The sequence below is a fragment of the Gekko japonicus genome, unplaced genomic scaffold, assembly GCF_001447785.1.
Source record: "Gekko japonicus isolate JY-2015 unplaced genomic scaffold, Gekko_japonicus_V1.1 scaffold457, whole genome shotgun sequence".
In the NCBI taxonomy this organism is placed as follows: Eukaryota; Metazoa; Chordata; class Lepidosauria; order Squamata; family Gekkonidae; genus Gekko; species Gekko japonicus.
Window position 1 is genome coordinate 506,612 of NW_015164196.1, and position 12,996 is coordinate 519,607.

The 12,996-nt window shown below is 49.1% G+C and overlaps 1 protein-coding gene across 1 annotated transcript in view; it reads right to left on the minus strand.

The window, feature by feature from the left end:
* Positions 1-264: 264 nt before the first annotated feature.
* Positions 265-12,996, minus strand: part of LOC107107958 (intelectin-1a-like) — a 23,604-nt gene continuing 10,872 nt past the window's right edge. Inside the window, exons 5-8 of the mRNA XM_015408331.1 lie at positions 2,691-2,849; positions 2,093-2,213; positions 1,530-1,633; positions 265-419 (exon numbers count right to left, since the gene is read on the minus strand). Of these exons, the coding sequence (XP_015263817.1) occupies positions 267-419; positions 1,530-1,633; positions 2,093-2,213; positions 2,691-2,849 (537 nt within the window). The 3' untranslated portion in view covers positions 265-266. The remainder of the gene's footprint in view (positions 420-1,529; positions 1,634-2,092; positions 2,214-2,690; positions 2,850-12,996) is intronic.

Below are 12,996 nucleotides of genomic sequence, written 5' to 3' on the forward strand. Positions count from 1 at the left end.
CGCACCTTTGAGAGATGTTCTTAAGTGAAATGAGCTAGGACCATCACAGCCTCTGTAGTGAGTGTGTATATCTGGCCTATTGTTCTAGTGTAACAAGGACCGCTGAAATCCTTTACCTGGAAGCATCCTCAGAAAAACAAACCACAACAGCTCAGTTTAGTTTTGAGTTATTATTTTTTATTCCATTGATGGCATATATGCATACAGGCTAGGTTTTCATTCTCAAGGCTGTACCTCTGGTACTCCTGTTTCTACAAAGCCATCCATCAACGGTAAAAGAGCAGTACAGCTGATTCAGTTAGCGCTTTAGAAACGCTCCACTGAGTGTGTGTCCCGTAGCCATCCCAGTCAAAGGAGGCGAAATCCCCACACTGGCGAGGATCCCCTTCTGCGAAATAGCCTCCTCCACCAATGCAGTGCTAAGGACAGGAAGGAAATGTAAGAAGAAGAAGAAGAGATTGGATTTATACCCCCCCCTTCACTACCCAAAGGAGTCTCAGAGGGGCTTACAAACGCCTTTCCCTTCCCCTCCCCACAACAGACAACCTGTGAGGTAGGTGGGGCTGAGAGAGCTCTTGACAGAAACTGCACTTTTTCAAGAACAGCTCTTATCAGAACTACGGCTTGTCCAAGGTCATCCAGCAGGTGCAAGTGGAGGAGTGGGGAATCACACCCGGTTCTCCCAGATTAGAGTCCGGGCACTTAACCACTACACCAAACTGGTGTAAAACAAATGACACAAATTGGGAGCAGCTGGCAACCCTACAGAGGATGGTATTAGAACTGGGCAGTGAGGGACAAATTTAAATCCAGCAAATTTTAATTTTAATTGCAAATGCATACAAAATAGCTACTAGAGGTATATTAGGTCAGTAGCAGAGAGCACCAGTGTGTTAATTTGACTTTAAAAAGTTGTGTGTTGTTTCAGAATGCATTAATAAACTGAATACTAGATAGTACTTTTTTCTCACAATACAAGAACTTGTGGGCACTCAGTGAAATGAATGAATGAAGAGTAGGTTAGAACAGATAAAAGGAAGTCCTTCATCCAAAGAATAATTAATGTGGAATTCACTGCTGCAGGAAATGGCAGCGATTACAAGCATAGACAGCTTCAAGAAGGGATTGGATAAACATATGGAGCAGAGGTCCATGAGTGGCTATTAGCCACAAGGTATAGATGGAACACGATGTCTGGGGCAGTGATGCTCTGTATTCTTGGTGCTTGGGAGGGGGCAACAGTAGGAGGGCTTCTGGAGTTCTGGCCCTGCTGGTGGACCTCCTGATGGCACCTGGGGTTTGGCCACTGTGTGACACAGAGCATTGGAATGGATGGGCCATTGGCTCCTCTTATGTTCTTATGTTCAGATGTTTCTGTTGAGCAGCAGAGGTTTGGCCTCAGATTGTTTTGGTGACTGCCCGACCATTTGGAGTCCAACTAACAGGTGTTACAGAGCATAGCTGTTGTTGACAAGAGGTTTTAAAATCATCCCTGGCAGAGGGCGAGAGCCTGTAGCCAGGATACTCACATGTTCTGTGTTGCATCCAGTGACTTTCACCCCAGCACAGAGAGCCATGACTGCTTTCTCACGATTGAACACTCGAAAATGAATGAAGCCAGATACAAATTCACCTGAGACAACATAAGGAAGAAATCATAGAGATTAGGAAAGTCTGGAAGAACATCCTCTTTACAATACCCAGTTTCCTTTTCTCACATACTTTTCTCTAGAGGTCTTGTTATCTACTTGTGAGGCTTAGTCCCCCCCCACCTCCCTTTTGGCTGAGGCAGCCATCCAATGGGGCTTGGAGGAGACTGTGCTAGGGTTGTTACCAGGATTTGTTGGGAAGGTGGCTGGGCAAGATAGCAGCCATTCTTTTTGTACCTTGGGGTGGGGATGGGGGAAGGCTACAAGAGAATTTCTCCCCCATTTGAAGTTGCACTACTAGGCTTATTATGAATACATGGATGAGTATATATAGATTAGGAGGGAGAAAAACACACAACACTTGAGTTGGTTCTGATTTGTTTTGCCAGAATGCAGATTTTTGGAAATTGACTGTAGAGCCTGAGCAAATAAAAAATACGTACTCTGCCCATTTGGAGAGTAATACTCAGCTGTCTTCGTAGCATTGCCTTTATCATAGACGACAGGCACCGCTGGGCCATGGTTACCTGGACAGCTGCCGATTCCAAATTTTACCGGGTATTTCTGAAAGGAGAAACAAACTGAGAGGTGATTGGTGGTGGAAAGGCAACCCTGTGTAGAGCCTTCAAGGCAAGGGACGAATAGAGGTGGCTTGCCATTGCCTGCCTCTGTGTAGCAACCCTGGACTTCCTTGGCAGTTTCCCATTCAAATACTAACCAGGGCCAGCCCTGCTTAGCTTCTGACGTCTGACAAGACTGGGCTAGCCTGGACAATCCAGGTCAGGGCCAGAGGTGATTACTGATTTTTGTTTATGACCCTACTTCTTTTGTCAGGAGGGCACAATAGTATCTTGTGATACCTCAGTTACCATTCATTTACAAAATATTCAAGTTGGGCAAGTACTTGTTGAATATAAGTCCCCATCATTCACAATAGGGGAGGAAGATCCACAAGCCTCAGGAGTGCCTGCCTTCACTTCCTGAATTCCAAATGCAGAGTCATCAGGCAGAAATGCCAAGTCACCAAGCAGCCATTATTACCTGGTACAGCCTGAGGAGGTTGCCTCCTTCTGCAGCTAAGAACCCAGTTTCAGTGCGATACCTCAAGAGAGAGGTGTCCCGCCATTGTTTCATTGGGGTTTTGTTGGGAACGTGCCATATGGCCAGATCTTGCGCTTCCAGGTCATAATAGGCAGGATTCTGGAAAGCAAGGGAAAAGGTGGATTTTGTTTAATTGAATGAATTGAAGGCCCTGTAGTAAGCAGCCAATTGTTAAAGAGAGACATGTCAGTAGATAGGCGTTCAGAAAATGGTGATCGAGCCAATATCCAAGATGGCGACCGGTTGTGATCTCTGGTGCTCGAGCTCTTCCATTTTAATTTAATTTCAGCAGTTCTAGGGAGATAAAGAACACCGGGTCTCCCACTTTCTGCCAGCTATGTTAGAGTGGACCCCAGGTTGGAAATTCGGCGTGGCCTGGAGACGCTGGCGTTGCAGAAATTGCCGCTGCTTTTTCCTCCCTCAGCATAGCCCTCGGCATGGCCTACACCTAACCACCCAATGCATAGGCGCCGCACCCTGGTGCGATAACTACCCGAAGAAGCAGCCGGCTGGCCGGCGGCACGAGGTGAGCCTGACTGAGTGGTTGGGAGGAGTGGCGGGGCAACGTGGAGGCCCTATTGAACATCTGCCCCCCCCCTCTGCCTTTGGAACGACTCAGGACCACCTACATTGCTTGGGGGTATTGTGGCATGGCACTGGACCCTTCCAGCCCCTACCTGGACGGGGATTCCCGGGGCCTGGCTTACCTCAGCTGTGAGATCCGTGCGGGGCCGACGCTGCGGGGCCCAGTGCTGTTTTGGCGACAGTGGAGCAAGTGTAGGCGGCGGAGACGAGCCAGTGGCTCGTGACTGGCGGACCGGGTACAGCGCAACGAGGGCCACCTGCCCTTTTGGAGACCATCTGGGACCTGAGCGGTGGCCCGGGGAACCTGCGGGTGGTGACGCGCCGGCATGGGTGCCGGCTGAGGGTCGGGGTCTGCCGGGATGGCTGGGACGTCGGTCCTGGTGGAGTCTACAATCGCCTAACCCGGAGGCCTTGCCTGAGACGGACTGTGGGAGTCAGAGCCTGCAGGGACTTTGCAGTGCGGCTGAGGAGAACTGAGGAGCCGAAGACAACACGGCTCTCTAGTGGCAAGCGGTCGAACTCTTCCATGCTGACAGGATGGATTTTTTAAAAATTTAATACTGCCCGGCAATAGTGAGTGTATGTGAAAGGATGAGTGGGGGTGGATGAGGATTTTTACTGCTAGTGTGTGGATGTTGGATGGTTGTGCTGTTTGATTGTAACTACTGGGGATAGGGTTTTTAACTGTTATAATGTAGTGGCACTAGCGCAGCAGTTGTAGTTATTATAGTTGTTTTTGGTAGCTGAAATTGCTAATTTGATGAATTGTCAATTGTATAACAGCACTTTATATATTGCTAGCAGGGAACGGTGAGCTTAGTCTGTTGCTTTAGGGGCAGTAGGATTTTCCTGTCGTCTCTGGCATTGGTGGTCTGAAGTCTAACAGAGACGGCCAACGTGATTCAAAGATGTCTGAACAGCAGATTCCGGTGCTCTAGGGGAGGGGGAAGTTTAGCGGTGGGCCTAGGCAGTATAGGAAGGGAAGGACGCAGAGATATAAAATGGCTCAGCGCCCTTCCAGCCTACGGCCCATCCCAATGGTAGCTGGCAGTGGGGCTAGGAATGGAAACCCCCCTCTGTCATTGGTACTGTGCAATGCCAGGTCCATTAACAACAAAACCTCAATCCTTCGGGATTTTGTGACTGAACAACAGGCAGACCTGGCATACGTGACCGAGACCTGGGTAAGGGAGGGAGAGACAGTGGCTCTCATCTAACTGGCCCCACCAGGTTACTCGGTCCTTTGCCAATCATGGACTAGGGGGAGGAGTGGCTCTTTTCAGCTGAGCTCTGAGCAGGAGCAGGAGAAAGCTGCTAGAGGGTGAGTGGTTTTTTTTTTTTACTTGCTTTCAGCTGAGAGGATTCAGCTGAGGATATTGTGTGGGAAAACTGTGTTTAGCAGTGTGTGGAAGCGCTTAGAGTTCTTGCAGAGTCCTGGCTGATTGAGAGCGGGAGAGGAACGGGCATTGTTTGGCTGGGATTGACTGTAATTCAGTATTTAAGAAAGCACCTTGCCAGAGGCGAGCGGCTCTCCTTTTGCACCAAGGAACCATCCCTGAGCAGGGTGGGAGGGGGGCTCTTGGTAGTGGGTGATTCGATCCTTAGGCAGGTAGACAGCTGGGTGGCGAACCCGCGTACTGACCGTATGGTGACTTGCCTGCCTGGTGCGAAGGTAGCGGACATTACGCGTGTTTTAGATAGGCTGGTAGATAGTGCTGGGGAGGAGCCAGTGGTCGTGGTGCATGTCGGCACCAACGATGTGGGGAAATGCAGTCGTGAGGTCCTGGAGGAGAAATTTAGGCTGCTGGGCAGGAAACTTAGGTCCAGGACCTCCAAGGTAGCCTTCTCAGAAGTGTTACCTGTTCCACGCGCAGGGCCGGAGAGACAGGCAGAGATCAGGAGTCTCAATGCGTGGATGAGACGATGGTGTAGGGGGGAAGGGTTCAGGTTTGTTAGGCACTGGGATACTTTTTGGAACAAGAGGGAGCTGTACAGGCGAGACGGTCTCCACTTGTCCCGAGAAGGAACCAGGCTGCTGGCACTTAAAATCAAAAAGGTGGCAGAGCAGCTTTTAAACTGAATATTGGGGGAAAGCCGACAGGAGATGAAAAGTCTCTGGTTCGGGTTGGCTCATCTGAGAGAGGTGAGGGGGTACCGGTTGCTTTTCTACAGGGAGGTGGATTGAAATTGTCCACAGAGGCCATGGCTGGTGACATGGACTGCCGGACAACGACTCGAGATAGCAAGAGGAAGGATGCAGGCTTAACTTGTAAGGGAAATTACAGCTGTTTCTATACAAATGCTAGAAGTGTCCGAGGTAAAATCGGGGAGTTGGAGTGCTTGGTGTCGGAGGGAAAAATAGACATTGTGGGTATTTCTGAAACTTGGTGGGATGAGGAAAATCAGTGGGACACAGTGATTCCCGGTTATATATTATATCGGAAGGATAGGGGGGGAAGGGTTGGAGGTGGGGTAGCTCTGTATGTCAGAGAGGGTATAAAGTCTAGAAAGATTGAGAGGCTAAGTGAATTGGATTCGCTTCTGGAAGTTCTATGGGTTGAAATAGGGGGGCCAAAAGGAAACTTAACACTGGGAGTTTGTTATCGCCCACCAGATCAAAAGATAGAGGAGGATTATAAAATGATGAATGCCTTAAAGATAGCAACTAGACAAAAACACTGTGTAATAATAGGTGATTTTAACTACCCACACATTGATTGGGTCAATATGTGTTCTAGTCGGGAAAAAGAGATTGAGTTTCTAGACACTCTAAATGACTGTGCTATGGAGCAGATGGTCACGGAACCTACCAGGGGAGAGGCGATCCTTGATTTGGTCCTAAGTAACACTCAAGACCTGGTGAGAGATGTAAAAGTGATTGCACCGCTTGGAAACAGTGATCATAATGTTGTTGAGTTCATCATTTGTACAAATAGAGAATTGGCCAAAAAGACTCACACAACCATTTTTAACTTTAAAAGGGGTAATTTCTCTGATATGAGGGGACACGTGGGGAGGAAACTGAAAGGAAAAGTAGAAAGGGTCAAAACAATTGGGGAAGCTTGGGATCTATTTAAAACTACGATCCTAGAAGCTCAAAAAATATATATTCCGCAGGTTAGGAAAGGCACAAACAGGTATAGGAAAAAGCCTGCATGGTTAACAAACAGAGTAATGGAGGCTGTAAAAAGTAAAAAGAATTCCTTTAAGCAGTGGAAAGCTAGTCACAGTGAGGCTGATAAAACGGAACACAGGCTATGGCAAATAAAATGCAAGTCTGAGGTCAGGCAGGCAAAAAGGGAATATGAGGAGCATATAGCAAAAAACGTAAAAACCAACAATAAAACTTTCTTCAAATACATTAGAAACAGGAAACCAGCCAGGGAGGCAGTGGGGCCCTTGGACGACCAAGGGGTAAAAGGAGTATTGAAGGATGATAGGGAAATGGCTGAGAAGCTAAATGCATTTTTTGCCTCCGTCTTCACTGTGGAAGATGAGAAGTGCTTGCCCACTCCAGAACCACTGATTTCAGGAGGGGTGTTGGAAGACCTGAGTCAGATTGAGGTGATGAGAGAGGAGGTCCTAAAACTGATAGACAACTTAAAAACTGATAAATCACCAGGCCCAGATGGCATACATCCGAGAGTTCTGAAAGAACTCAAATGTGAACTTGTGGATCTCCTGACAAAGATATGTAATCTTTCCTTAAAATCTGCCTCCATTCCTGAGGATTGGAAGGTAGCTAATGTCACTCCCATCTTTAAAAAGGGTTCCAGAGGAGATCCGGGAAATTACAGGCCAGTCAGTCTGACGTCGATACCGGGTAAATTGGTGGAAACCATTATTAAGGAAAGAATTAGTAGGCACATAGATGAACAAAACCTATTGAGGCAGACTCAGCACGGTTTCTGTAAGGGAAGATCTTGTCTCACTAACCTGTTAGTGTTCTTTGAGGGGGTGAACAAACATGTGAACAAGGGGGATCCAATATATATTATTTACCTTGACTTCCAGAAAGCTTTTGATAAAGTTCCACATCAAAGGCTCCTAAGTAAGCTCAAAAATCATGGGATAGAAGGACAAGTCCTTTTATGGATCAAAAACTGGCTAATTAATAGAAAACAGAGAGTGAGTATAAATGGGCAATTTTCTCAGTGGAGGGAGGTAAGCAGTGGGGTACCGCAGGGATCAGTACTTGGTCCACTGCTTTTTAACTTGTTCATTAATGATTTGGAGTTGGGAGTAAGCAGTGAAGTGGCTAAATTTGCGGATGATACGAAGTTGTTCAGGGTGGTGAAAACCAGTGAGGATTGTGAGGCACTCCAAAGGGATCTGTCAAGGATGGGCGAGTGGGCGTCAACATGGCAAATGGGGTTCAATGTGGCCAAGTGCAAGGTGATGCACATTGGAGCCAAAAATCCTAAATATAAATACACATTGATGGGGTCTGAACTGGCAGAGACTGAGCAAGAGAGAGATCTTGGAGTTGTAGTGGATAACTCACTGAAAATGTCGAGACAGTGTGTGACTGCAATAAAGAAGGCCAATGCTATGCTGGGGATTATTAGGAAGGGTATTGAAAACAGATCAGCCAATATAATAATGCCCCTATATAAATCAATGGTGAGACCTATTAGGAAGGGTATTGAAAACAGAGCAGCCAATATAATAATGCCCCTATATAAATCGATGGTGAGATGGTCTCTTATGTTCTTATGTTCTTATTTGGGAAATTACTCCTTCAAGGCGCTCCCGAGTGTAGAGATCGCAGGCTTAGAATTTGTCGGTGTGATGCTGGAGGCTGAGGAGAGTTTGGCGATTTTGCTGGTGTACCGACCACCTAATGCACCGGCCAATAACCTGCCATCCCTGCTGGAGGCCGTATCAGGCTGGGTGTTGGATCACCCTAGACTGATTGTCTTGGGTGATTTCAATGTCCATGCCGAGGACGCAACCTCTAGCTGGGCTATGGACATAGTGTCGTCCATGGCGGCGCTGGGGCTCTCGCAGTTTGTATCGGTCCCCACGCATCGGGCCAGTCACATGCTCGATCTGATCTTTGCGGCAGGGGTGACGGTGGACCAGATCACTGCTGAGGCAGTGCCATAGTTGGACCACCTGACCTTGAAGGCCCGTCTGAATGTACCACCACGACCCTATGAAGGCGGTAAGCAGATTTATGCTCACCCGCGGAGTCAAATGGACCCGTCACGGTTCCAGATGGCGATGCAGGATCCGAGGCCCCCTGGTGGCTCGTTGGATGAGTTAGTGGAGGATTGGCATGTCCGGCTCTCCACAGCAATCAATGCGATCGCTCCCAGGTGTCCTTTCCGCACTCGCTCTAGGTGCGTTCCCTGGTATACCCAGGAATTGCGGCAGCTGAAACGAGGGCTGAGACGACTAGAGAGACGGTGGCACCGTGCTCGCGACGAGGCATCAAGAGCATCTTATAGGACGCTTATGAGAGCCTATGAGATGGCAGTTAATGCTGCTAAGAAAGATTTCTACGCGGCCTCGATTGCATCTGCTAGCTCACGCCCGGCCCAATTATTTAGTACGATTTGGTTGCTGACAGACCTGCCTCAGGGCAGGCGAAATGATAGAGAATTGGATATTGGCTGTGAGGCTTTCGCGAGCTATTTTGCAGAGAAAGTCTTGGAGCTCCGACGTGACCTCCCCGCCACAATTGGGACAGTGAGCGGACCCGAGGCCCCTTGCATGCCTTAAGTTCTGGGTTTAGAATGTTTTAGCCCACTCAGCCTGGACGAAGTTGACCGATTGCTCGTATCTCTGTGCCCAACCACATGTGACCTTGATCCGTGCCCCTCCTGGCTCATTAAAGTGGGTCACGAGGGGTTTCGAGGTGCCTTGCGGGAGATTATTAACAAGTCCCTCTCGGAGGGACAGTTCCCTGGAGCACTCAAGGAGGTGATGGTCCGCCCCCTCTTTAAAAAGCCATCTTTGGACCTGACTGAATTGGCCAACTATCGGCCGGTGTCCAATTTGCCCTATTTGGGCAAACTTATAGAAAGGGCATCCCTGCCAGTTTGGCTTTCGCCCGGGTCATGGGACGGAGACGGCATTGGTCGCCCTGACTGATGACCTCCGTAGGCATCTGGATCGAGGTGGTGTGGCGGCATTGCTGTTGTTAGATCTGTCAGCCACGTTTGATACGGTTGACCATCAGCTGCTGGCCCACTGCCTTGCCGACGTGGGGATTCAGGGGCTTGCCCTTCAATGGTTTGCCTCGTTCCTGCAAGGTCGGGGACAAAGGGGATAGGGAATCAGCAGTCCCGGAGACACCCTCTTGAATGTGGGGTGCCTCGGGGACAGGGAATAAGCAGGCCCGGAGACACCCTCTTGAATGTGGGGTGCCTCGGGGCGGTACTGTCCCCGATGTTATTCAACATCTATATGCGCCCCCTTGCCCGGAGTTTTGGGCTTGGGTGTCATCAATATGCGGATGACACCCAGCTCTATCTGATGCTGGGTGGCCGGTCGAACTCCGACCCAGATGACCTTCATCGGGCATTGCAAGCTGTGGCTGGTTGGTTCAGACTGAATCGGTTGAAACTAAACCCGGCGAAGATGGAGGTCCTGGGCCTAGGTTGGGTCGGTTCAGGGTTGGGACTCCCTCTCCCGGCCTTCGATGGGGTGCCTCTGGTGCCAGCATCGAGGGTTAGGAGTTTGGGTGTGCTCCTGGACTCCTCTTTAATGACGGATGCCCAGGTAGCAGCCACTGCCAAGTCGGCCTTTTATCATCTTACTACTGCAACACTCTCTACATGGGGCTGTCTCTGTTGCAAATCCGGAAGCTGCAGCTAGTGCAGAATGCGGCAGCCATGCTGCTGATGGGTCTCACTAGATGGGACCACATCCAGCGGTGCTGAAGGCACTGCACTGGCTGCCTATAGTGTTCCGGATTTGCTTCAAAGTGCTGGTTCTTACCTATAAAGCCCTTGATGGCCAGGGTCCAGCGTACCTAAGGGACCGCCTTTCCCCATATGTTCCCGCAAGGGCACTACGGTCAGGGGCGCAACACCTTTTGGTTGTTCCAGGCCCCAAGGACATCAAGTTGGCTGCAACCAGGGTCAGTGGTTTCTCGGCGGCAGCTCCTGTCTGGTGGAATGAGCTCCCAGGGGAGATCCGGGCCCTGTGGGACCTTGCGCAGTTCTGCAGGGTCTTTAAGACGGAGCTCTTCCACCAGGCTTTCGCATAGGAGCTGCCGTCACCACTGGACCACCACCGAGCTGCCATCTCCGATGGTGGATTCGATCTGGATGAGAGCTGGCCCTGGGAAGATGACCAGATGACCTAAAGAACTGGTCATGAAGGGACAATAGTAATAAACTCCTGAACTGATGCTGACAGGTTAGGCCGGTCAACGGAACCCCATCTTGGACCGATAAGAACTAATATCAAGAGCACCGGCACTTTGGTGGGAGGGATTGTTTTATTCTGTTTTTAGCTGTTCAGTTATGGCATATGCCTCTTTTGTTAGCTGCCCTGAGCCCGTTTGGGGAGGGAGGGATATAAATCTAATAAATAAATAAATAAAAGAATATTACAGCAAAGGTGCGTGTGTGGACAATTATTGAACATGATGGTTGAGTTCACAATGTTCCCTCTAAGCTTCACAGTGTTGTGAGGAGAAATTTACCTCGTGAGCAAAAAAAGTTAGTAGCATTAAAGTTGTGGGCAAGTTTACATTTGACTATTGCATAATTTTATTTATAGGATTATTTCCATAATCTTGTAAAAATCTCAGAATGAATTCTTTTAAACTGTATTTTAACTATATTTTAAGAATAGTTTAAACACTATAAGAGGAATCAAGTCAAATTTCATCACACAAAATGTCCTCTACAGGGGTAGACCAGGCCTCCGGAGAACAGGTCTACCTGCCTCTTTCCACTATATTGGTAGTTTTGGCCTCCAGAGAACCGTTGTCAAGGCCTAGTGGGGGGAGGAAGAGGAAGGGTTGGACTTATTCCCTGCCGTTCACTATGTCTGGGGCCATGATGCTCTGTATCCTTGGTGCTTGGAGGAGCCATGGTGGGAGGGCTTCTGGAGTTCTGGCCCCACTGGTGGACCTTCTGATGACACCTGTGTTTTGGCCATTGTGTGACACAGAGTGTTGAACTGGGTGGGCCATTGGCCTGATCCACTAGTGGAGCCAGAACTCCAGAAGCCCTCCCACCATGGCCCCCCAAGCACCAAGTATACAGAGCATCATGGTCCCAGACATAGTGTTCTATCTATACCTTGTGGCTAATAGCCACTGATGGACCTCTGCTCCATATGTGTGTCTAATCCCCTCTTGAAACTGTCTAGGCTTGTAGCCACCACCACCTCCTGCAGCAGAGAATTCCACGTGTTAATTACTGTTTGGGTGAAGAAGTTCTTCCTTTTATCTGTTCTAAACCTACTGTTCATTAATTTCATTGAGTGCCCAAAAATTCTTGTATGTTCTTGTATTGTGAGAAAGGGAGAAAAGTACTTCTTTCTCCACCTTCTCTATCCCACGCATAGTTTTGTAAACCTCTGTCATGTCACCCCTCAGTCGTCATTTTCCAAGCTAAAGAACCCTAACCTCCTAAACCTTTCTTCATAGGGAAAACGTTCCATCCCCTTAATCCCTTAATCCATCCCTTTAATCATTTTAGTTACCCTTTTTTTACACCTTTTCCAATGCTATAATATCTTTTTTGAGGTGCAGTGACCAGCACTATTCAGCCCTGGAGGGCACATTGTTCTGAATCTGTGAATGAACTCAAGTTCAGCAATCTCACATTGTAATTTCCCCTTGAAGCTTCTTTGTTTGAGGACTGCCATTCTTAGGTCAGCAATGGAATGTCCTGGAAGATCTCCCACTGGTTTTTGAGTTTTGTGATTTTTAATGTCAGATTTATGTTCATTCCTTCTTTTACACAGGACCTGGCCTGTTTGTCCAATGTAGAGTGGTGTTGTTATGGCCAGAGATTGTTTTGTCAGAGTGAATGTGGGGCTTTGTTGATCTGTTTCCTTACTATATCAGGTGGGTATTGTAAATTGAAAAATGAAAGTAATGAAAACTTTCTGCCTGAGATGTTTTAACTACTGATGCTGGGGACTGAGGAGCTAAACTTAAAGTGGTGTCAGAATTTCCTTGTAACCAATTCAAGAAAGGTGGTATTCTTACAGCCTAAATAATTGTGAGCCGCTCCTCGCCCCCGCCCGGGGTCCGGATCTTCTGCCGTAGTCCTACTAGCCCAACGTTCGCCCGTTGGGTGTGCGAAGGTGCTGGGGCCGTTGGTTGGGAGACGGAAAAATCTTCTTTGGAGACGGAGCGTGCCTCAGATCCAGACTCAGCGGGGAGTTGCGTCACTCCCCTGTAGTCTGCCTGGTACTGCCTGGGTGTGGCTGGTGGCCCCCCCCTGCCACTCCTGTAGCCAGTCCAGGGACTCCTCCCTGGCTTGCTCTGCTCGCACCTTTATTCCCCTCTCCGTTCCCACCAGCCCCAGCTCCTCGGCTCCACCCCCATACAAAGGGGAAGACGCCGTCCTGCCCCTCCGGTGCCCGCCTCCTCCCAGCTGCGGGCCGCCCGCCTGGTCGGCGTCCTCCGGTCCTGCTGCAGGCTTCGGCAGTGGGTGTGACCGGAGGCGGGCCCGAGCACGCCCGC